We start from the raw sequence: 23,386 nt of genomic DNA, 5'->3' as shown, positions 1-23,386 counted from the left end.
GGGCATTCTTCTGCCTGTGTGGATGTTAATTCTCACACGTACTTGCATCTTTCAATGGACTTTTAGATATATGACCATTTTTAGCTCACAATTAACAGCAAAATGTCCACTTTCATGGATATTTCGGTAAACCTTACACTGCCGACGCAAATATCTAATTATTTGAATAATGCATACACAAAGTATTTTAAAAGACATTTTATTACAACCACTTCCACTCCAGTTAACACTAATCCTTTCTTTCTCAACACTTAAAATATACACAAAAACAACAATGGAAAAACAAATCAAATAAATAGTTCAAAGCATGAAATTGATTTGTTTCACAATTAGTGTACTGCATAATAACATGTTGACTGCTTTCCAAGTTTTTTTTACAAACAAAAATCATTTAAAAGATAGTATTAAAAACAAAAACGTTTAACATTTTAAACAGGTTTTATTTCACTTGCATGGTTCTTATAATAAATAATCAACAAGGAGGTAAGTTATAGAAAAAAAAATCTATGAACCTTGTGTGAACAGGGCCAACAGTTTCAATACTGTACACAACTAATGACGAACCAGAATGCTTTTGGCTTTATTAGCAATGGCACTGTTTTTACTTTTGTAGTTTCTGACGTAAGGCACATCATGCTGCAGACCTTTTAGTACGTGGAGGATTCCTTCAGAATTGTGAAGCACTCGGCATGTCTGGCTCACACATATGCGTGTGTGTTTATGACTGAAACCTGACACTGAAAGAGGAAATGAATGATGAGCACCTTAAGGCAGTTGTCAGTCAGCTCTGTTCAGGTCAGCAACCTGTTGATAAGTGACAGTGTTTGCAAAGCGCTTGGTATGTGACCAAAGACAGGAGCTATATAAGTATCAATAACAATTATACATGACACTAATGCTGAATTATAGATGGACATATTCCACTGCTGATTAAAACAAAAGGCCTTTTACAAGACACTGCACTGAAACACTTAAAAATTATTGACTGAAGTAAATTTTTAGTTCATTTGATAATAATGTCGACTGCAAAATTTGACAAAAGAAAAATCAATCCTGTTGATCTAACCAGTCTAACTTGGTTTGTTTTTTCTTTAATTTTATTTAAGCAACAATATACTTTCTGACTTTAAAATATTGCTGTCAGACTAAACAATGGCAACAGCTGTAAAATCAAACAGTTCCTAAATGACATCTGCTGAAAAAGGTATCTCTTCCAGAAAACTTGGATTCAGGATGAAATCTTATGTTCTTATCATTTTTATAAAAGCCTTTGGACAGCTATCTTCTTGGATTCAGGATGAAATTTTATGTTTTTACCATTTTTGTAAAAGCCTTTGGACAGCTATCTTCTAGGATTCAGGATGAAGTTTTATGTTTTTACCATTTTTGTAAAATCCTTTGGACAGCTATCTTCTTGGATTCAGGATGAAATTTAATGTTTTTACCATTTTAGTAAAATCCTTTGGACAGCTATCTTCTTGGGTTCAGGATGAAATTTAATGTTTTTACCATTTTTGTAAAATCCTTTGGACAGCTATATTCATGGGCAGCAACTAACAAGTCTTTGGCTTACTTTCACCTCGGGGTGAATTTTCACATGTGACTAGTTTTGTTCCACTATTTAGGCAGCTATAATCTGTTTAAGAGGGCATGCATGTTGGGTACAGACTGTGTTTCTGTAACCCACCACTTGCAGATACGGATCACAAGACATTCAATGCACATATTCGATCATATGTATGGGCATATACATGGAAGGGATGAAGGCAAGTCTACACATATGTTGATCCAGTAGGTCTGTAACAATGTTTGAACCCCAGTCCTTTAAATTGTGACCACACAGCTATTGAGCCCGAGGTTGGACATCTCTGGAACTGCTAAATTTTCTTCAGAAATCTGGAAACACTCTTTTTATACAAGTGTGAGACAAAAGAAGTCCTTAGGGATCATCCTACAAATGTATGCATTCATCGTATCTTTAAACATACTGAAAGCAACACAAAAATCTTAAAAACAACAAACAATGACAAAAAAACAACTATACACTTCTGACACACCTCTTTGATACATAAATAACTTAAATATTTACATGCCCTTTTATGACTCAGTCATAACATGTTGAACTGGCATGCTGATACGTCATACCTCAAACAACTGATTTTGGTTTCACAAAAGCAATTCATTTCTGCAGAATTTACAGTGCCTAGACCAATACATTACACATCAAATATACAAAGTGAAGCGAAAACTTGACCCTGTTCCTGAACAGGATTTATATGAAAGAGGAAAAATAAATGCCCAGTAGCCCTTCCTTTTGATTTCTGAATACCTGACAACGAACAGTTTACAAAAATACATACTCTGAAAATAACAGGAATATCATGTGGAATATACTCTTCACAAAATAACTGTGCTAACCTGGTATAATAACCCAGCTTGACAAATGACTCCTGGAAGATTCAACACATACACAAACAGGTACAATGGACGTACCATGCTTTCATTCACCCAAAATGACTAATACCAAAGGAAAAATGACTTTCAGCACAGTGGACATAACACATTTTCCTTCACCCAAAATGACCAAGAACCAATGGAGAAATAAAGAGACATGGCTCTTAAGCCTGAAGTGGTACAACATCAAATCACACGCTATCAGAACTGGCACTCACTCATTTCCAAAAATCACCTTTATCTTTGTTCACACCCAAACCAAAAGGAAACGATCAGACCACCTTTCTAATCCCTCTTAATTTGCTCCAGCACCAAGCGTATGTTGTTCACAATGTGTGCCCTGGGCACGCGGTCCGACGACACCAGGAAGTAGACAATGGAGGCAATGCCCGCGCCTAACGCGATGTATCCCATTCTTCTGACGGAGAAGCCCGGATCTTCACAAGGTAAGAGCGCCACTTCTGAGTCACGGCCACATTCCGGATCAGGTGAGGAGATGATGTGTGGGCGCAGGTGATACAACACCTGAAATCATGGTTATCACATCTGAAACATCTGCGTTTACAACAACCGAAATCAAAGTCATCTTTACAACACCTGAAAAATGTTCATGTTTACAGCACCTGGAATCGTATTCATCTTTCCAACACCTCTAATCATATCCATCTTTACAACATGTGAAATGATATCTTTCTTTGAAACAACTGGAATCATGTTCATTTTTTACAACACCTGGAATCACTGTTATCTTTACAGCACCTAAAATCATATTTGTCTTCACAGCACCTGAAATTAGCCATCTTTACAGCACCTGAAACCATATTCATCTCAACAGGAACTGAAGTCATTATCATCTTTACAGCACCTGTAATCATATCCATCTTTACAGCACCTGAAATTGCATTCATCTTAACAGGGCCTGAAATCCTATTCATCTTTACAACACCTGGAATAACATTTATCTTTACAACAACTGAAATAATTTACACCTGAAATCATACAAAGAATACTAGGCTTCAGAACACCTGTAGTCTGCCATTTTGTGCTTGTGTACCTGTATTGCTTCATGGGAGGCGCTAAGAGCCCACTGTCTGGGGAGTTTCGCACCATAAACGTATTCATATATCATTATTATCATTATCAATAATTATTTCTTTCACAATCACATATGTACCCACAATGATCTGCACAGAATACTGACAATTGCTCAGAAAAGCGACAATCACTCCACATTACTACACTGGTGAGGGTTTATTTTTCCAACTGTTTTTTTCTATGTGTGTGTGGTATGCGTGCGTGCATGCGTGTGTGTGTGTGTGTGTACACTCGTTGTGCATTCTTTTGTGCTTTAAGACTGTGTTAATGTAAAGCACTCTGAGAGATCTGAAAGTGCTATATAAATGTAGTAGTATTCATATCATCATTATTATTACAACTATTTATACTACTATCATAACAACTACTTACCTCAGTAGCTGCTCTGTATCCTGACTGGATAGCTCCATTCATAAAACCACACCACACCGTTGCTGTTTCTGTGCCTGCAAAGTGGATCCTGGGAAACAGAAAGTCACATTGGCTCTCAAAGTAAATCATGTTGCTTACAGCCCAAGTGATCACAACAATAATAATAATCATGTTTAGATACATAGTGCCTAATCAAATTATTTTGCTTTCAACATTTATAATAAAAATAAGTCTATTTACATAGTGCCTAATCAAAATGACTTTGCTCTGAGTGCTTTACAATTACAATAGTTCCAATTTGAATTATAAAAAATACACACACACACACACACACACACACACACATATAATCTATCAAAACATGCAGGTTGGTCCAAGTTTGGAGGTAAACATGACGAATTATGGAGGACATTGCAACAAAAGTACATACTAAACTCAATGTCCACAGTAAACACCCCAAAACCAGTTCGAAAATCCAAAACCAATCAAGTACATCACAATGCCCAAACAATGCCAAACCCAACTACAACACCTCCAAACCAGACCCACTCCCCTCCCTCCCCTCCACACAACACCTCAACAACACACACTGAAATCAGAAACAAGCACACACCATCACTATCGCAGATACCAGGTGATCAGTCAAAGGCAGTTTTCAACATATGAGTCTAGAGGTTGGTTTTGAAAGTGGAAATGGACTGGAAGTGCCTTAATTTAAATGGCAAGGAGTTCCACTGGACGGGGGCGTTGAATGTGGAAGATCTTTGACTGAAGGACTTAGTCACTTGAGGTTATTTCAGGGCTAACACCCCTCAGTTCTTAAAACCAGTTGAAGTGAACACAAAGTAATGTTGAATGGTCAATCAAACAATGTTACAAAAATTACTCACATTTTCCTTAGTCCATTTATACTTTAAATCAAGTTTAAATATACAGTGAAAGTAATGTACAAGTAAAATGACAAATTCATCCACATCTGTTTCAGTCTACATAAATACAAGCTCTCAAGATTGAATTCCAAAAGCAAATGTGCAGTGAAGTCTCACACGAGACATACACACACGAAAACCAATCTAATATCGTACAGTAATCATTATCTTCAAGAGCCCTAAAACAGAATTGTGAAGCCACAGAAATAACACTGTTTGAAAGACCATTATTTCAGTAAAAGTTTCAGCTCACACAACATTTAAAGCAAACACAATTTTGAAAGGTGGAACACCATTATGACATTTGTTTTTTGAATGAACCAGACTTAAAATGTTTTCTCAGTTTAAAGGAACTGTTTTCCCCAACATTACATTCAATATAATGTACTATACCATGACACACTGGTGCAGACCACAGCATGGGTATGGTTCTTGTCCTGTGCAAAATACCAGTCCATATAAGATGATAGAAAATGAAAGGAGGTACCGATATTGGCTTAGTATTTTACATCCCTGCATACTTTTACATGCAGCGCCAGGAATTCAGTCCCCTTCTGACAGCCAGGACTCCCCCTTGGAACAGCAGACCGACCTCCGACTTGGACAAACATCCAGGAAGGGTCTTTGAGTGGGTCACAGCAAGTATTAACCAAATTTCATAGCTAATGAAATATAACATAAAGTTACAACCGAGCTGTTTTCATGCTGAGCGCTTATTTCATTTCATTTCTTTTTATTTTCCCTCAAGGCCTACCTAAGCACGTTGGGATACTCAGCTGGTCAGGCATCTGCTCAGCAGATGTGATGTAGTGTATATGGATTTGCCTGAGTGCAGTGATGCCTCCTTGAGTAACTGAACTTAACTGAGATGAACTGAGCTGAGCTGAACTGAACTGAGTTGAGCTGAACTGAACTGAGTTGAGCTGAACTGAGCTGAGCACCTGTCCTCAGTTTCCCTGAGCACGCTGTTGAAGTACTTGGTGGTGCCGGGCATGAGGGACTTGAGGAAGCAGCCCCCGTTGTAGGGCTCACGGCTCCAGTCACGCTGCCTGAAGTCCACAAAGTTCTGCACACCTGGCCCCACTACGTCCTCCAGCAGGTCAATGATGGCTACCTGTCGGCGCTTTGGCTGGAACATCCAGGGGATTAGCAATCAGTTTATGATGGTAATAAAATGAAAAAGGAAAAAAAAAAAACAACAGCATTCCACACTCTCTAGGCTCTGAAACATGCATGTGTGTGAGTGTGTGTTTTTTTGGTTTTTTTTTTTTGTGTGTGTGTGTGTGTGTGTGTGTGTGTGCTTTATGTGCCTTCTTTATAACAACAACAAAAAAAAACCCAACTTTTTTTTCCCTCCACCTCTTCTCCTTTCTTCCTTTTCTTCTCTATTTCTCTTCTCTCTATCCCTGCATGCACTATTAACTTTAAAAACTGATGACATGTAATGTGAATTAACACTCTTTTCTTATATACGTCATCCAACTGTTCCCTTTGACAAGGGCAGATGGCCCAGTTCAGCAAGCTTTTTTGTTTTTTTGTCTTTGTCTTGCTTTGCCTTGTCTCTGCACTGTTAGACAATCAGGCTTTACTTCATCTTCTAGGCTCTGTCTGCAACTGTTTATATCACAGACTGACATAGGCTGACAGTTGGGCCCAGAGCTAAGTGAGAGCTGTATGATCAATGGTTTCTCCACTGCAATGGGAATTCATTTACAGCTTCAGAGTTTGGGGAAGGACTATGACTCTCAAATTAAGAGGCAATATTGCACTGGCTCTTTGTGCAGCAGCCTTGGGGGCTGGTTGGCCTTTGGGAGCCATCCAAACACTAACTGTTCTAATGCCCTCTTGGCTGAGAAAGTGGGGATTTAACAGGCGCGAGAGGCTCTCCAGATAATCGGGTCACCAGCTGCCTCTACAGCTGTTTTGATGGTCATAGTCAGACATGACTGATGATGACATGGATACTTATATACCGCCTATCCTCGGTCAGAGACCAAGCTCAAAGCGCTTTAAAAACAAGAGGTCATTTGCACAATAGGCTTCCAACCTGGGTCGATCTGAGTGATGGGTGCCATTGACTATCATACCTCGTCCTCAAAGCCTTCAGGTGAAGAAATGAAGCCAGCCAGTGCAGGGTTGCCTCTGGCTGACGTGGCATCATACACGATGCCCACTGGTCCCCTCTCCGGGTCGTGCAGAACCGACTGAAAGCCGTAGCACTTGTCGCTTGTCTCGCTGATCCAGAAGGCCTGCCAACATCACATGGAATCACGACGACAATAACAATTTGATTCACTGGATCAGGCCATGTGCCCATAATTTGTGGGGAGAACAAAAGCCATGTTAACAACACAAGATATAGATTATTATATGAAATGTGTTAACATTACAGATAACAGTAATAACAATGGCAGTTTGTTTATACTGCACTTTTTGTTAAGACAACACTGACTCAAGAAAACTTACATGAGTGGATTATATGCAAAAAGAATTATGTAGAACCACAAAAAACCCCAACAAAAACAAAAAAAGAAAACACATCATTTTCTGACCTTGACCACCACTCAAGAACTTTCAAAAGGGGATAAAAAATCTTATTCTGTTCAAGCCTTGAATTCAGCTGATCTAGGTCATCCTACAACAAATCTGGGACATCCTTCCACAGCTGATCTGGATCTATGTCATCATCACACAACCGTACTGAATCTAAGTCATCCTTACACAACTGTACTGAATCTAAGTCATCCTTACACAACTGTACTGAATCTATGTCATCCTTACACAACTGTACTGAATCTAAGTCATCCTTACACAACTGTACTGAATCTAAGTCATCCTTACACAACTGTACTGAATCAAAGTCATCCTTACACAACTGTACTGAATCTAAGTCATCCTTACACGACTGTACTGAATCTAGGTCATCCTTACACAACTGTACTGAATCTATGTCATCCTTACACAACTGTACTGAATCTAAGTCATCCTTACACAACTGTACTGAATCTAAGTCATCCTTACACAACTGTACTGAATCAAAGTCATCCTTACACAACTGTACTGAATCTATGTCATCCTCACACAACTGCACTGAATCTATGTCATCTTCACACAACTGTACAGAATCTATGTCATCCTTACACAACTGTACTGAATCTATGTCATCCTTACACAACTGTACTGAATCTAAGTCATCCTCACACAACTGTACTGAATCTATGTCATCCTTACACAACTGTACTGAATCTAAGTCATCCTCACACAACTGTACTGAATCTATGTCATCCTTACACAACTGTACTGAATCTAAGTCATCCTTACACAACTGTACTGAATCTATGTCATCCTCACACAATTGTACTGAATCTAAGTCATCCTTACACAACTATACTGAATCTAAGTCATCCTCACACAACTGTAGATAATCAATGTCATCCTCACACAACTGTACTGAATCTATGTCATCCTCACACAACTGTACTGAATCTATGTCATCTTCACACAACTGTACAGAATCTATGTCATCCTTACACAACTGTACTGAATCAAAGTCATCCTCACACAACTGTACTGAATCTATGTCATCCTTACACAACTGTAGATAATCAATGTCATCATCACACAACTGTACTGAATCTAGGTCATTCTCACACAACTGTACTGAATCTATGTCATCCTTACACAACTGTACTGAATCTATGTCATCCTCACACAACTATACTGAATCTAAGTCATCCTCACACAACTGTAGATAATCAATGTCATCATCACACAACTGTACTGAATCTATGTCATCCTTACACAACTGTAGATAATCAATGTCATCCTCATGCAACTGTACAGAATCTATGTCATCCTTACACAACTGTACTGAATCTATGTCATCCTTACACAACTGTACTGAATCTAAGTCAACTCTCTGGAACTGCACTCAATCTAGGCCATTATAATATTCTATCTATATCCTACATAATTATCATGATATTCTACAATCATTTTTAACCAAGGCCAATTAAAACTGCGCTCAATTCAGGCTGTCACTCTGTGCTCAATCAACACTGCACTCAATTCAGGCTGTCACTCTGTGCTCAATCAACACTGCACTCAATTCAGGCTGTCACTCTGTGCTCAATCAACACTGCACTCAATTCAGGCTGTCACGCTGTGCTCAATCAACACTGCACTTAATTCAGGCTGTCACTCTGTGCTCAATCAACACTGTCCTAAAAAATTATGCTCAGTCTGTATCCTGTGCTCAAAATATCAAAAGAGGTTTTACACAGAGCGTTTTATAAATGATAACATTGGCAATCACAATACTATCGTAACTACTGGATTTGTTAACAACGGGTATGTGCTCTTCCTACTAAGCGCAAGGGCATACAGCACAAAAAGCACTGATACAAGGGAAAAAATGGTTTTAAAACTCAACAATCAAGACTTAAAAGCAAGTTGCACACATTACAAGTGACACACAATCACCTCTTCAAATGTCACAGCAAACTTGACCAGAAAAGCCAGGGGAACACTTTTCAGCAAAGCCAGCTTGGTTGATGGCAAGGGTGGAGAGACGTTAATACTTGCTGAAGAAAGGAAAAGAAAAAAAAAAAAGCACACACACACAAACACACACACACACAAAATAATGCATTGCTTATTAGGATATATTGATGGTCATCAGCAAAGAAAATGGGCATAATGTGATATAACATGTGCATTCTAAGAACTAAGAACAAAAGGAACAGTTAACAACGATGTATATTAGAATATGCTGTGTGCATTCACAAAAGAAAAAAATGAACGGATTGCGATGAAATGTTTGCATTCAAATAACGAAATGAACAGTCAACAAAAAAACACATTAATAAATAACAGCAAAAATGATGTGTTGCTTTGCAAAACATGCAAACTTACTGAAATATACATACATACACAATTATACAAATATAGGCTACAATATAAACCTCATCATCACAGATTATATCATGTGGTCTTCAAAACATACAATTATAAATATACACACAGCACTCGATAAGAACTGGACATAAACCCATGCCATGACTACTTGTGATCAAAACAAAAATAAAGATTTGCAATCAAATGCTATTGGCACTGTAAATACAGACAAATCAAAGGGAAAAGAGGACAAAGAGAGACGAAGACAAAACGGAAATCAACTTAACAAAGATGGGGAAAAAAAAACCAACAAAAAACACAGAGAGACGGAAAGGTATACAAGGGAGAGAAAGAAACACAAAAAAAGGAAAAAAAGAGAGAGTGGAAAAACACACAAAAGGAGAAAGGAAACATAACAAAAGAAGAGAGAGAGAGAGAGAGAGAGAGAGAGAGAGAGAGAGAGAGAGAGAGGAATACAAGAGAGGGAAAGAAATGTAGAAAAACAGAGACGAGAGAAGAAAGAAAACGGAAGAGACACAAAAGACAGCCAGACAGACAGACAGACAGACAGAGTCAGCCACCAACCTGCATGATGAGGTGGTATTGCCATGACAACCCGCTGGCAGTTGATCTGAATACGACTGGATGTGATCACCCTGACTGTTTCTGTGGTCTGCACAGATTTCAGGAGTTCATCAGTATTTGTCTCCACTCAGCTTGTTGATGTAAATTAGTTTATTTACTGTGCTCATTAATATAAAAATCATGTTCAATGAACTTATTAATATCAACAATTATGTTCAATGAACTAAACAGTTACATTCACTGAGCTCACAAGTGTCAAAACTTATGTTCATCAAGCCCATTAGCATCACTGAATAGGTTAATTCAGCTTATTACCATCAGCAATTGTGTTCACTGTTGAAATATGATTTCATTTTATTGATTTCATTACTGACAAATGTTGTTAAGCTTCTTTCGTTCTTATAAACTGGCTTCATTTTGTTTCCGGTTTACTTTTTTTTTTCCTTTAGAAATGTAATGTAACCGTGGCCGCACATCACACTGAAATGATTCCAAATATCCAAAATAATTTCAAAAGATACTGAAATCAAACAATCACTAGTTTTAATTATATGCTTAGGTGCAATTCTGCATGCGTGCACACACATGCACACGTACAATATTCTCATACGTAAAAACAGAGGCTGGCCCAGGAATGTGTCTATGCACTCTGTTCCACTGCCTTCCTTTCACAATAAAGCGTTTAATATCAAACTGATATGCAAAGGTCCATTCCTGTGCACTCCAGCAATGCATATACAAACTCACTCGCTAAGATTTTGTGTTCCCTCCTCAGCAGTTTATTCAACCTTCTCCTCGTTTTATATCATGTATTGTGAAATGATGTTAAATCAAAGAACACGCACGCACGCACGCATGCACGCACACACACACACTACCTTTGGATCAAGAGGAAATTCACAAACAGAAATTAAGTTTCATGCTTCAACTCACACACACACGCACACACACACATGCACACCCCCCCCCTGGCCACACCTTTTAGCTGTCAGTCAAACGTACTATCAACCAGTGTGGACAAACACAGTGCACCTGTCTCACCTGTATGACATGAGTGACCACCTGGTTCAGCTTGATGTTCTTCCTGCCGATCACCTGTGCCATGTGAGAGGCCAGTTGCTGTACACCTCCCTGTCACCACACACACCAATCAATCAATCAACCGAGATGCCAATCCCTGTCAAATGTTTGTAGGAACAATCAGGACATTTGGTAGTAACATTTTGAATTTGGTAGGAACATCTCGGGCTCCACGCCACATCAGCAAACGTACTTTTGATCTACAAGGCATACAAACACTTGAGCCAACCTGCAACATGGTGTAACTCTACTGTAACTGCTACGATTAAGATGCCTGGTCCACTCAATGCTGTTTCAATGTAAACACGCACGCGATTAACTGAGCATCATCATGTGAAACCAAGCTTAGTAGTGACTGCCCTGGCCTCATGATGAATAGGAATAGAGATTCTAAGGTTACGACAGGAAAGCATGTGACCATGATATGTAGCTGAAAATGAACTCGTCGGAACAATTTTTCCATTGGCGTAACGTCGGAGCAAACTGTGACAGAGTTTAACAGCAAAATTGTAACAGTTGGCATCACTGAATCAATCAATCAATCAATCGATTGATTGAACAATCAATCGATTAACTGATCAATCAATCAATCAATCATTTAATCAAAACATTTCAGCAGGCATCCTTCAGTCTCAGATGACTGTGGAGTTATGCTCTGGGTGATGTTTCTGGCACAGCATCGGCTGATGCTCGACAGGCCTATTCAGGAATGGCAGCCTCTCCCACACTTTGCACACTGATGCTGGTCTGTCTGTCAGACTTTGAGCCTTCCTCCTTTGCTCTTTTGCCTCTGACTGTTGGGCCAGTGTCTCTTCGAACTTGGTGAGGCCTTTCTGCACTGACTTCCTGCCTCCAGGATAATCGTTTGGAGGCTTTAACTTCCCACAGGTCTGGGTTGTTGCCTATGGTCTTCAGGACTCTTTTGCCTCTGACTGTTGGGCCAGTGTCTCTTCGAACTTTCTGACTGTTGGGCCAGTGTCTCTTCGAACTTGGTGAGGCTTTTCTGCACTGACTTCCTGCCTCCAGGATAATCGTTTGGAGGCTTTAACTTCCCACAGGTCTGGGTTGTTGCCTATTGTCTTCAGGACTCTTTTGCCTCTGACTGTTGGGCCAGTGTCTCTTCGAACTTGGTGAGGCCTTTCTGCACTGACTTCCTGCCTCCAGGATAATCGTTTGGAGGCTTTAACTTCCCACAGGTCTGGGCTGTTGCCTATGGTCTTCAGGACTCTTGCAGACATCTTTGTACCGTAGTTGAGGTCTGCCTGGGAGGGTGCTTTCCCTGAGTCAACTCTCTGTACAGGAGGTCCCAGTACAGTTCATTGTTAATTAATTAATCAATAAATCAAATAACTTTAATGTTCTCATAAAAATATGAGGAAAACTGCCCTGTGCACAACAAGATAGCTTTCACAAAAACACAATCTTGTCACACACGGTACAAATTTTTGGTACAAAACTAAAACTAGAAGCAAGAAAACTGCTGTAAAGTTGCTTAAAGGTGTTGCCAACATTTTACAGTAAGCACGTTCACAATGTTGCCAACATTTCACAGTTAGCACATTCACAATCAATATATTTCAAAGCATAAACATTTTGGAGAAAGGTGACATAATGGTTAAGACACCAATACAGAGTATGAGCATCTAATCATTTAGATGAGATGAAAAACTGAGGCCCCGTGTGCAGCATGCACTTGGCACACTGAATTAATACCCTAGCAACAGAAGTGTTATCCTCTGGAAAAATTCTGTAGAGGAAATCCACTATGACAGGTACACAAAATGTATGCATGCACTTAAGGCTTCAGTAAGCAGTTCGGGTTGTGCTGCTGGTCAGGTATCTGAGTAGCAGATGTGCTGTTGCTTATATGAACAAATATCCAAACACAGTGACGCCTCCTTGAGAAACTGAAACAAAACTAAAATAACCTTCCAGCAGCAAAAACACTACCTTCACTCTGCACTCCCTGCCGCTAAACTCCTCAGGTCGGCTGAAGATCTCCACGCCTCCTGCCGACTTCACATACATCAGAAAGTACAACAGAGTCATCTCCCCTGTCGTCAGACCAAACATGCACCGACACGCTCCTTCGATCAGGTCTTTTGCATCTGGAACATCAACATCAGTAGAACACACTGTATTTTTCATGACAGAAAAGAAAGCTACACCGGAAAAAAAAAAAATCACAATAATAATGCAAACTTACACTCACACCTCCTAGTCAAGGAGCTAATTGCATTTTCAATAAAAGTAATGCACACATAAACTTGTATACATGCATTCAAGTACTACATACCATACATGAACAAGTGTGTGCACACGCAAACAAGCAAAACACATACATGAACACACACAGCCAGCAGAAGTTCAAGAAGCATAGTAGTCAATAAGGTGGTTGGCAAAATGAAAGAGGTGAATTCTATGAGACTTTTTAAACCTAACTGTGGAATCCATGTGATTTACTGAATGGCAGTTTGTTCTGTACTACTGAGTCAGGACAGGGAAAGATTGCAGACTGTGGGAATCTATGTGGGTCTACGATGGAAAAACAACAAGACACACACACACACACACACACACACATTTTTTGTTAATGTTGTTGCTGCTTTAGTTGCATGCAAGTCCATAGAGCTCATAGGTTGTTTCTCTCTTCTTTTCTATTTGTATTTCTTTTTATCACAACAGATTTCTCTGTGTGAAATTCGGGCTGCTCTCCCCAGGGAGAGCGCGTCACTACACTACAGCACCACCCATTGTTTTGTATTTTTTCCTGCATGCAGTTTTTTTTTTGATTTGTTTTTCCTATTGAAGTGGATTTTCCTACAGAATTTTGCCAGGAACAACCCTTTTGTTGCCATGGGTTCTTTTACGTGAGCTAAGTGCATGCTGCCATGCATTGTCTCATCTGAATGACTAGCGTCCAGACCATCACTCAAGGTCTTGTGGAGTGGGAGAAAATATCGGCGGCTGAGCCGTGATTCAAACCAGCGCACTCAGATTCTCTCGCTTCCTAGGCGGATGCGTTACCTCTAGGCCATCACTCCATTTCTTTCATTTCTCTCCTTATTTGGAAAGCACTCAACACTAAGCTTTCTTTACTGGCTGAAAAAACAAAACAAAAACCACCAAAACAAAAAACAGAAATGCACAATACAGGAATCTATCTACTGACCTTGTGTCCAAAGATTTTCTTCGCAAAACGACTCAAACGTAACCCCATCCCATGTGACAGCCTCAACGGAACTGCGTATGTCTGATTCTGCAAGTTTGCGTCTCATCCGATGAAGCTGCACAAATACAGGAACACAGTGATAAAGGGCTAATGTGTAAAACTGTGATAAAAATTTTCATGGTGTCAGTCCTGACAGGGGGTTCGATTATTACGGGTGAATCAAGGGAGTTAAATGGTGCAAACACAGTCAAAAGGGAAGCTAGTCAGGAACGTAAAGACTGGTTGACAAGTTTGACAGACGGAATTCTTAACAGACAGAGATTGGTCAGTCAATGTCAAGGAGAAGTCATCTCTCTGGTGTATATGTATATTAATTGACTATTTTGGGACCTATTCAAGCAAAAATGTGCGCTCTGCAATGTAGTCATGTGAGAAATGACATAAAGTGTAATCCACCTATCAAGAATCAGACTAAAAAGAAGCGAAATGACCCATATAATGAACATGAATTGACACTGATAGACTGAAGCCATCAATTTTTTTTTTTTTGGTTTTGTTTATCTCTGCATGGTCGGAAGTCTATAAACAAAAAGAGTGGCTCTCTGATTGGCAGACTGAATACATCATTGCAGATAATTTGTTGCTTCTTTGAAAAAGACCCAAAAAACCATGAAATAAAATACATAAATGTAATTTGCTTATGATATTTAAAAATGCAATTCCATTTTGTAAAGATACTGATTTATGTGATGTGACAATATAAACGGTTCAGTTTTCAACAAATAACAGCCATCTGCAATCACACACACACACACACACACACAAACAGTGAGTAAACTATGCTCTTGAATTTCTGCACACCTCATTAAAAAAAATTAAGTCTACGAATACTCACATAAATGTGCACAGCAGGGGAACAATTGAAAATATTTCACATAAAAACAATGTTGTGATAAGACTCAACACCATGCAGATTTATAAAAAAAAAAATTAAAATGTGTGGGACATAAACTTTGCAAAGACGTTCACAATGCATAATTTATAAATCATTTGCATAAACTTTGTAAAGATGTTCACAATGCATAATTTATAAATCATACATCAACAGACCTCTGGAGAATTCCATGGCTATCTTGGACCTTGTGCATGTGCACCAAACTTTTACTCAAAATCACGAGCAATACCAAGGGCAACTGACATAAGTAAAAGCAGCAAACATGAGCTGTCCTCCATTTCTTCAACTGATAGCCACCATTGTTACAACCAAACTCAGTATAATGAGCTATCACCATATGCACAATTAAAAAAAAAAAGAAGCAAAAAGTCAAAAAAACAGAAGCCTGCTGTTTCGCACATTCTGCCTCTCTTGATCGCCTTTGTTGCTTGTAATTCTGGGAGCCAACCAACTTCGAGAGCACGGATCATGTGATGCGTCTCTATATGTCTTGTGAGTGCAGAACTCTCCAGCGGTCTACTGCCATGCATCAAATATGAAAACAGAACTTCAGTTTCAGTTTCAGTAGCTCAAGGAGGCGTCACTGCGTTCGGACAAATCCATATACGCAAACAGCACTATACAGGTCCACTGCTCTCTTATCTCCAGTCCATGTGAGTGGATGGTGGCTGGGTGGTAATGGAAGTGTGCGCTTGTTCAAGTCCAATATGGACCGGGATTTATACTCTCTCCTCCACTAGATGCTGAGTGGTGGTCTGGGTACTAGCCATGACAATAAACTGAGGTCCTCTGTAAAAATAAAAAACAACAACAAACAAACAAAAAAATCCCAACAACCGAAGTCATATCCTAAGCACAGCATGCACTCAGCGCCTGCTAAAGAACCCAAGGCAACAATACAGTTGTCTACAGCAAAATTCTGTAGGAAAAATCCACTTTCATAGTAAAGCAGGTACACTTGCAGACAGAAAAAAGAAAGGAAAAAAAGGGGGTGGTGATGCACTGTGCCGCTGCACTTTCCCCAGAGAAAGCAGCCAGAATTTCTTGCAGAGAAATATGTTGTGACAACAGATACTACAATATAATAATATACAATCATTCACACACACACACAATGACAAATACTACAATATAATAATATACAATCATTCACACACACACAATGTACAAAGCGACAACAACAAATCCTGTGGGTCACCTTCCATGTGAACTGAGCTATGTCAAGCCGGGCCTGAATGGACAGCTGCATAGACTGGGTCATGGGGGATCCGGCATGGGATTTGACGGGATTGAAGGTGTCCATCCCAAACTTGTGCAACAGGTGCTGCAGGTGAGGCTGGGGTCTGTCACACACAGGTGTGCAAAAACGTAAGTTTTCAATAAGTCATACGGAAACACGGCACAGGTGTGTCTACAGACATCCTCACATTTGTTCGCACGACACATCACACAAAACTTTACAGTCTGATACATCTTGATCAACTACTTCCATTTCACCTAAAATCACAAGTGTTGTAAACATTTCATTTATTGATTTATTCTATTATCATCATCATTATTATTATTTTCATTATCATTATTATTTGTATTCCATACATGTTTCTTTTCCATCTTAAATTACTTTTACCATTCACTTAAAAAAACAACAACAAATAAATAAATACAAATGTCATACACAGGTACACAGAATATACAAGAAATCTTGAACTTTGTACATTGGTTAAAAACTATTCAATATTTTTTAAAGCAAGGAAAAAGAAGAAAAACTTTTCTTTTCTTTTTTTTTTTTTGAAACCCCATACACATATGGCCTAATTCTAGCCACTAACTTTTGCACTTGTTTTAAGATACCTAGTAAATAATACGTTGAAAAATAAACAAATAACAAAGTAAGACTTGTAAAATCCATCTGTGGGTTATATAAACATGAACTGCAAAGACAGATAGTTCTGATGCTCGAAGGAGAATAACAATTTTAAAAGAAAGTTAAAGATTAAGTCCCACAGCCTTTTATGATTATCGGAGCAATGAACTGACACCCACTGTGTCTGGGGCTCAGCACAGGAAGCGAGGACCTGTCCTTGCTTTCTGCCATTTTAACCTTCCCCAGCCAAAGCCAGGTATCCATTCACACCTGAACAGAGTGAGGAAAATCAGAGGAAAATGCCTTTCCAAAGGACACAACACTATGCCGATATAGGGGCTTGAACCCTGATCACTTGTGTTGAAGTGAACACTGGAACGTAAGTCCAATGGTTCACACTGGATCGTAAGTCCAATGGTTCACACTGGATCGTAAGTCCAATGGTTCACGAGTCCAATGGTTCACACTGGATCGTAAGTCCAATGGTTCACACTGGATCGTAAGTCCAATGGTTCACAACAGATCATAAGTCCAATGGTTCACACTGGATCGTAAGTCCAATGGTTCACAATGGTTCACACTGGATCATAAGTCCAATGGTTCACAATAGATCGTAAGTCCAATGATTCACAATGGATCGTAAGTCCAATGGTTCACAATGGTTCACACTGGATCATAAGTCCAATGGTTCACACTGGATCTTAAGTCCAATGACAAACCAATTCTGCCATGGTGACCCCTGTTATGGAAGACATGCCTTTTTATTTCTGACCCCCTTTCACGACATGTCTCTGCTGAAAAGTTTATTTCCAGTCTTTTGTTTTAGTCTCCTTCACATCCAACAGAGGGAATGTGCACAAGGTAAAATTACTTAGAACCCTCTACCTGAGATACACACAATACACACCTGCCGATCCATTCCCCTCCAAGGTCCCAGAAGTCCTTGGTGCCATCTGCTGCAGTCAGCTGCTCTGTCAGAGTGCGTCCACCTAGTCTACCTGCACAAATGTGGCAAATGGTGATTACTTACAGTGTTGTGTTGTGTTGTGTGTGTGTGTGTGTGTGTGTGTGTGTGTGTGTGTGTGTGTGTGTGAATGGCTAAAGCGGTGGTCAAATGGTCAGAATGCTGGGTTCTTGCCCAAGTTTCCCGAGTTCAACACCCTATACACATATACATTAAAAGATACTGTAAATGTAATCCATGTCTGTGTTTGGAGGGTTGTGGAAACAAGAACATACCCAGCATGCACATCCCCCAAAACAGTGAATGGCTGCCTACATGGCAGGGTAAATAAACAAAATGGTCATACATGTAAAAATGTTATGTGTCTCTGTGACTGTGTGTGCGTGCATGGCTGAAACTGACTGAATGACACAGGAAACAAATGATGAGTGCCCAATGGCAGCTGTCAGTCAGCTTAACCAAGGTAGGCAGCCTGTTGTGCAAATGACTGTGTTTGTAAAGTGCTTTGAGTTTGGTTTCTGACAGAAGATAGGCACTATATAAGTATACACATAATAAGAGAGAGAGAGAGAGAGAGAAACAGAGAGAGAGAGACAGAGACAGAGTCTAAACAAGAGATAAACTGAATGAAAACAAAGCAGAAAAATACATTTGTCGAATATAAAGCTGTCATCCCAATGAAAAAGAAAACGGAATGGCAAAAAAAAGTGTTCAGAGATTTTTTTTTTCTAATTTCAAAAACACGAGAACTATGAAAATCCCCTGGCATCCCCGCAGAGGACCAGTTGGAAAGGGTGTTGAAAAAGATTTATAAATGAGTTTGTCATTTATGGCGGAAAAAAAACACCTACAAAATGTGCATAAAATATGTGTGTCAGTAAGCTTGATTCAGAAAAGGATTTCATATCAGTAAACAAACTATGCATTTGATAGATTACACATACACAAATTATAATGTCTGATCTGTGTATATTTACATAGTGCTTTTTTTCTAGAGAGAGTGCTGTGTAAGTATCCATTATTATCTGAGAACCATGTGGCTGATTTCACTGTCAGTGTCATCACTCAAAACATGATGGGGGAAGTATTTTGCCTTGCCTCTTTAGAAGGTCAGGATGGTGCCACACTCATAATGCTGGCACAGACAGGCAGACAGACAGACAGACAGACAGACAGACACACACACACACACACACACACACCGTGAGGTCCTAGCCACTAGAACTAACATTCTTATACACATACACACATAATAGCACACAATTTTTTTATTTTTTTTTTTTTGGGGGGGGGGGGGGGGGGGTCTGCGGAAGATACGTTTAAGTCTACATAGGTTTCTATAGGTAATTTCTTCCTGCTTAATTGTGTTTTACCATTCATTTCATACAGTTCTCAGCAGAGTTAAGACAGAACAGTCGATGTTGTTCTCCAGTGCACACATTATTACACGGCCTGTGTGTTACATCATAGACACTAATATCTCTAGTGTCTATGGTTAAATCCACACACCATTGTTCTCCTTTCTTACGTAACGTTCAGCTCGGCGTGATCATGTACTTTCGTTTTCTATCAAAAACCAGGTATTTCATCACCCAAAACTATGCTGTAAATGCTGGGAATGCCGTTGACAGAAAAGTAACAGAGAAAAGGTTTTAAAATGGCTCGCTTTATACTTGAAGTGTAACAACAATGCCACACAATACCCACCTTCCTCCCGGCCCAATCACACGAACTTCGGACAGTATGTGGCGCTGGAAGTAGAACAGTAGCGAAGTGCCGGCCATAAATGGTCAGTCAGTGCAGACTTACCTTTCGCTTCTAACACCGTCACTCGTAGCCCTTTGTCCTTTTCGGCCAGATAATGAGCACAAGACAGGCCCGAAAGCCCTCCGCCGATAACCACCACATCACTTTCATACGACTCCATGCTGCGTGGCACGATCACTCGATCAAGCCTCGGCCCTCATCTTTTAGCGTGTAGCATTGATGTCATCTCCCGACTTCCGCTTGCATCGGGGTGAAATTGAGTTGACCTTTGCGTCATGGCGACATGACCTTGTCCAAGTCGTGTGCTCGGCAGCACGTGGGCCCTCGAATAAGCTGTGGCATTGTTCTGTTGAGTCGAGTTTGGTGTACTGGACTACAGAGCCGAGTTGAACGACCTCGACAAAAGTCTCGGTTCGGGTGATAGATGTAATTCATTAACCCCAAAGATCCCCCTCCCCTCCCACTGGGCTTTTTTCTTTTCTTTCTTTCTATTTCCATTAAGATCTCGCTAAGAAATTGTGAATTATTATAGTCGATTGGAGACCCATCTGTGTGCACATTCTGTGTGTGTGTGTGTTTACAATGATGGAGTCCACTGAAGATGACACCCACACTGGTGTGAGAATGTGTCTTGTGTATCTGCATATTAGTGTACTATTTCGTCATTTGGTTGGTTGGTTAATCAATCTGTTTATTCATTATCATAGTAATGGATGGTGGTAATGGTTAAAAGTTGGGAGATAATATATCCATTATACCGAATTACCCATGCCTCCAGTTTAACCTGCTAACCATCAGTTATATTTTATATGTGACTGGCAGCAGGTGCCTCAAATGATTAACTGGATACTTGTAATTTGCAACTGCATGCTCATTAGTCAGTATTTCAAGTTTAAAAAAAAGAGATTATTTTACACATTTCATTTATGCTTATTATATACATCTATGTTTCAAGTTAAATTCTTTTTATGATCATACTGCATATTTCATTTTTATTGTGTGTTGTTTTGTTTAAACTAACAAATACTGAAAAATCATTTGAAATGATCATGTTTTCTTCCCAGTTTGATTCAGTTGAGGTCACTAATAAAATAACAATGAAGCAAATTCATATACAAAGTGTGTTTTTCTTCTCCAGATATGATTTGACCAGTTTGAATCAAACCTTCCATTCAGATTCAGCATCATGTCTCGAAAAACCAAACATGTATCACTATGTGGCAAGTGGTAGATTTCCATATCAAGGGTCTGAGAACAGGCATGAAATCTAGACCCCCTACACCTCCAAAGAAAAAAGGAAAAAATGACTGTTCTGGCAGTCAGAAACTGAAGAGGCTGTAGCATATCAGAACCTTTGAATGACATTAAAATGTATGAGTCTGTATGAGACCCTCTGAAACTGAATGGATTCAGGCATTTTAACTCTTTTGCCACCAAGTTTTTGTGTGAAAAACACTCCTCAGTGTCAATTATTTGAGACTCGACACTCTCAGTCATACCATTAGTTTGTGGCAAAACAACACACAGGGTAGTTGGCTGCAGCTGTCAAGCTTTTATTACAACGTGAAAAACAATCTGTTTAACTTGACCCCTTGAGGCAGTGACCTATCTAGTTGACTAAAGTCGCCTGTGGTGGCAAAAGAGTTAAAATCTCAAAATGGGCATTGAAATTATCTAAAATTGTGTGAGTTCCTTTCAGCAGTTTCAGTAGCTCAAGGAGGCGTCACTGCGTTCGGACAAATCCATATATGCTACACCACATCTGCCAAGCAGATGCTGGACCAGCAGCGTAACCCAACGCGCTTAGTCAGGCCTTAAGAAAATATATTATAAAAAAAAAAAAGAAAAAAAAGTACAGCAGTAAAGTGAGTGAGTCAAATTCTGGGGATGCCTGGTTGATTATAGGATGAAATTTCCACTCCTGCAGGCCATTATGCATGTGGTGACCTCTTGGCAGCTTGATTCAAGTGCAAAAGATCAATGACATGCGTACAAATCATGTTACCCAAGTCAAGCACTGGTGAGATACGGAAACATGGACAAATTCATCACAGCTGGCTCATAAAATCAGAGATTGGGGGTTGACTGCTGAACCCTGGTGACATGAGATCAGTGTGACATGAGTCTGAAGTGCTGTTACTACCTGTGTGTGCTTATCAATGGTGTCACTGACTTCGATGACCAAACCTTATGCAGCCCCAAGAGAAGAAAGTCCAAGTTTAGAATGGTGACACACCTGTAAAGTGTCTTATCTGAGTGAGGTGGCACACCTGTAAACAGTCTTATCTGAGTGAGGTGACAGACCTGTAAACTGTCTTATCTGAGTGAGGTGACAGACCTGTAAACTGTCTTATCTGAGTGAGGTGATGGACCTGTAAACTGTCTTAACTGAGTGAGGTGACAGGCCTGTAAGCTGTTTTATCTGAGTGAGGTGACGGGCCTGTAAACTGTCTTATCTGAGTGAGGTGACACACCTGTAAACTGTCTTATCTGAGTGAGGTGACACACCTGTAAACAGCCTGATCTGAGTGAGGCGACAGGCCTGAAAACTGTTTTATCTGAGTGAGGTGATGGACCTGTAAACTGTCTTATCTGAGTGAGGTGACGGACCTGTAAACTGTCTTATCTGAGTGAGGTGACACACCTGTAAACAGTCTTATCTGAGTGAGGTGACGGGCCTGTAAAGTGTCTTATCTGAGTGAGGTGACAGACCTGTAAACTGTCTTATCTGAGTGAGGTGACAGACCTGTAAACTGTCTTATCTGAGTGAGGTGACGGGCCTGTAAACTGTCTTATCCGAGTGAGGTGACGGTTCTGTAAACTGTCTTATCTGAGTGAGGTGATGGGCCTGTAAACTGTCTTATCTGAGTGAGGTGACAGACCTGTAAACTGTCTTATCTGAGTGAGGTGATGGGCCTGTAAACTGTCTTATCTGAGTGAGGTGATGGGCCTGTAAACTGTCTTATCTGAGTGAGGTGACAGACTTGTAAACTGTCTTATCTGAGTGAGGTGATGGGCATGCTCATCAGCAGCAGCCAGGGGGTTAAGATGAGTAAAATGGTCTCACTCACAGACACCAGTGAACATGGCAATGCAATTGGGGAGAAAAAAGAAAGAGATTATATCAATGCAATTCACAAAGAAGACATCAGGTTATCAAACAATACTGATCCATGGTCGTAGTCATTCAGAAAACCTGATCAGTAGAAAGCTCAACAAGGTCTGTGTGAATAGAGTGACCAAGAGTTCTCAG

The 23,386-nt window shown here is 39.8% G+C and overlaps 1 protein-coding gene across 1 annotated transcript; it reads right to left on the bottom strand.

Annotated features, from left to right (window-relative positions):
• Positions 1-189: 189 nt before the first annotated feature.
• Positions 190-20,373, bottom strand: LOC143280780 (putative flavin-containing monoamine oxidase A). The gene is made up of 12 exons (XM_076585459.1): positions 20,176-20,373; positions 18,310-18,400; positions 16,737-16,881; positions 14,584-14,698; positions 13,362-13,519; positions 11,373-11,462; positions 10,332-10,419; positions 9,333-9,433; positions 6,938-7,099; positions 5,792-5,979; positions 3,922-4,009; positions 190-2,979 (listed from the first exon to the last, which is right to left on the bottom strand). The coding sequence occupies exons 1-12, from the start codon at positions 20,291-20,293 to the stop codon at positions 2,740-2,742; spliced, it is 1,584 nt and encodes a 527-aa protein (XP_076441574.1). The 5' UTR covers positions 20,294-20,373; the 3' UTR covers positions 190-2,739.
• Positions 20,374-23,386: the final 3,013 nt, after the last annotated feature.

This window comes from Babylonia areolata, chromosome 1 (assembly GCF_041734735.1).
Source record: "Babylonia areolata isolate BAREFJ2019XMU chromosome 1, ASM4173473v1, whole genome shotgun sequence".
Classification (NCBI taxonomy): Eukaryota; Metazoa; Mollusca; class Gastropoda; order Neogastropoda; family Buccinidae; genus Babylonia; species Babylonia areolata.
Note: the sequence above shows the minus strand (reverse complement) of the source record. Positions and strands in the feature narration are given on the sequence as shown.

What these genes read in the sequence shown, in the direction of transcription:
- LOC143280780 (XM_076585459.1), bottom strand. Translation starts at nt 20,293, where the DNA reads ATGGAGTCGTATGAAAGTGATGTGGTGGTTATCGGCGGAGGGCTTTCG. An exon ending in GGAGGGGAATGGATCGGCAG is followed by an intron (nt 16,882 to 18,309) that starts GTGTGTATTGTG and finishes TGTGTGTGACAG; the next exon opens with ACCCCAGCCTCACCTGCAGC. An exon ending in TTGCTGTGACATTTGAAGAG is followed by an intron (nt 7,100 to 9,332) that starts GTGATTGTGTGT and finishes TGATGTTGGCAG; the next exon opens with GCCTTCTGGATCAGCGAGAC.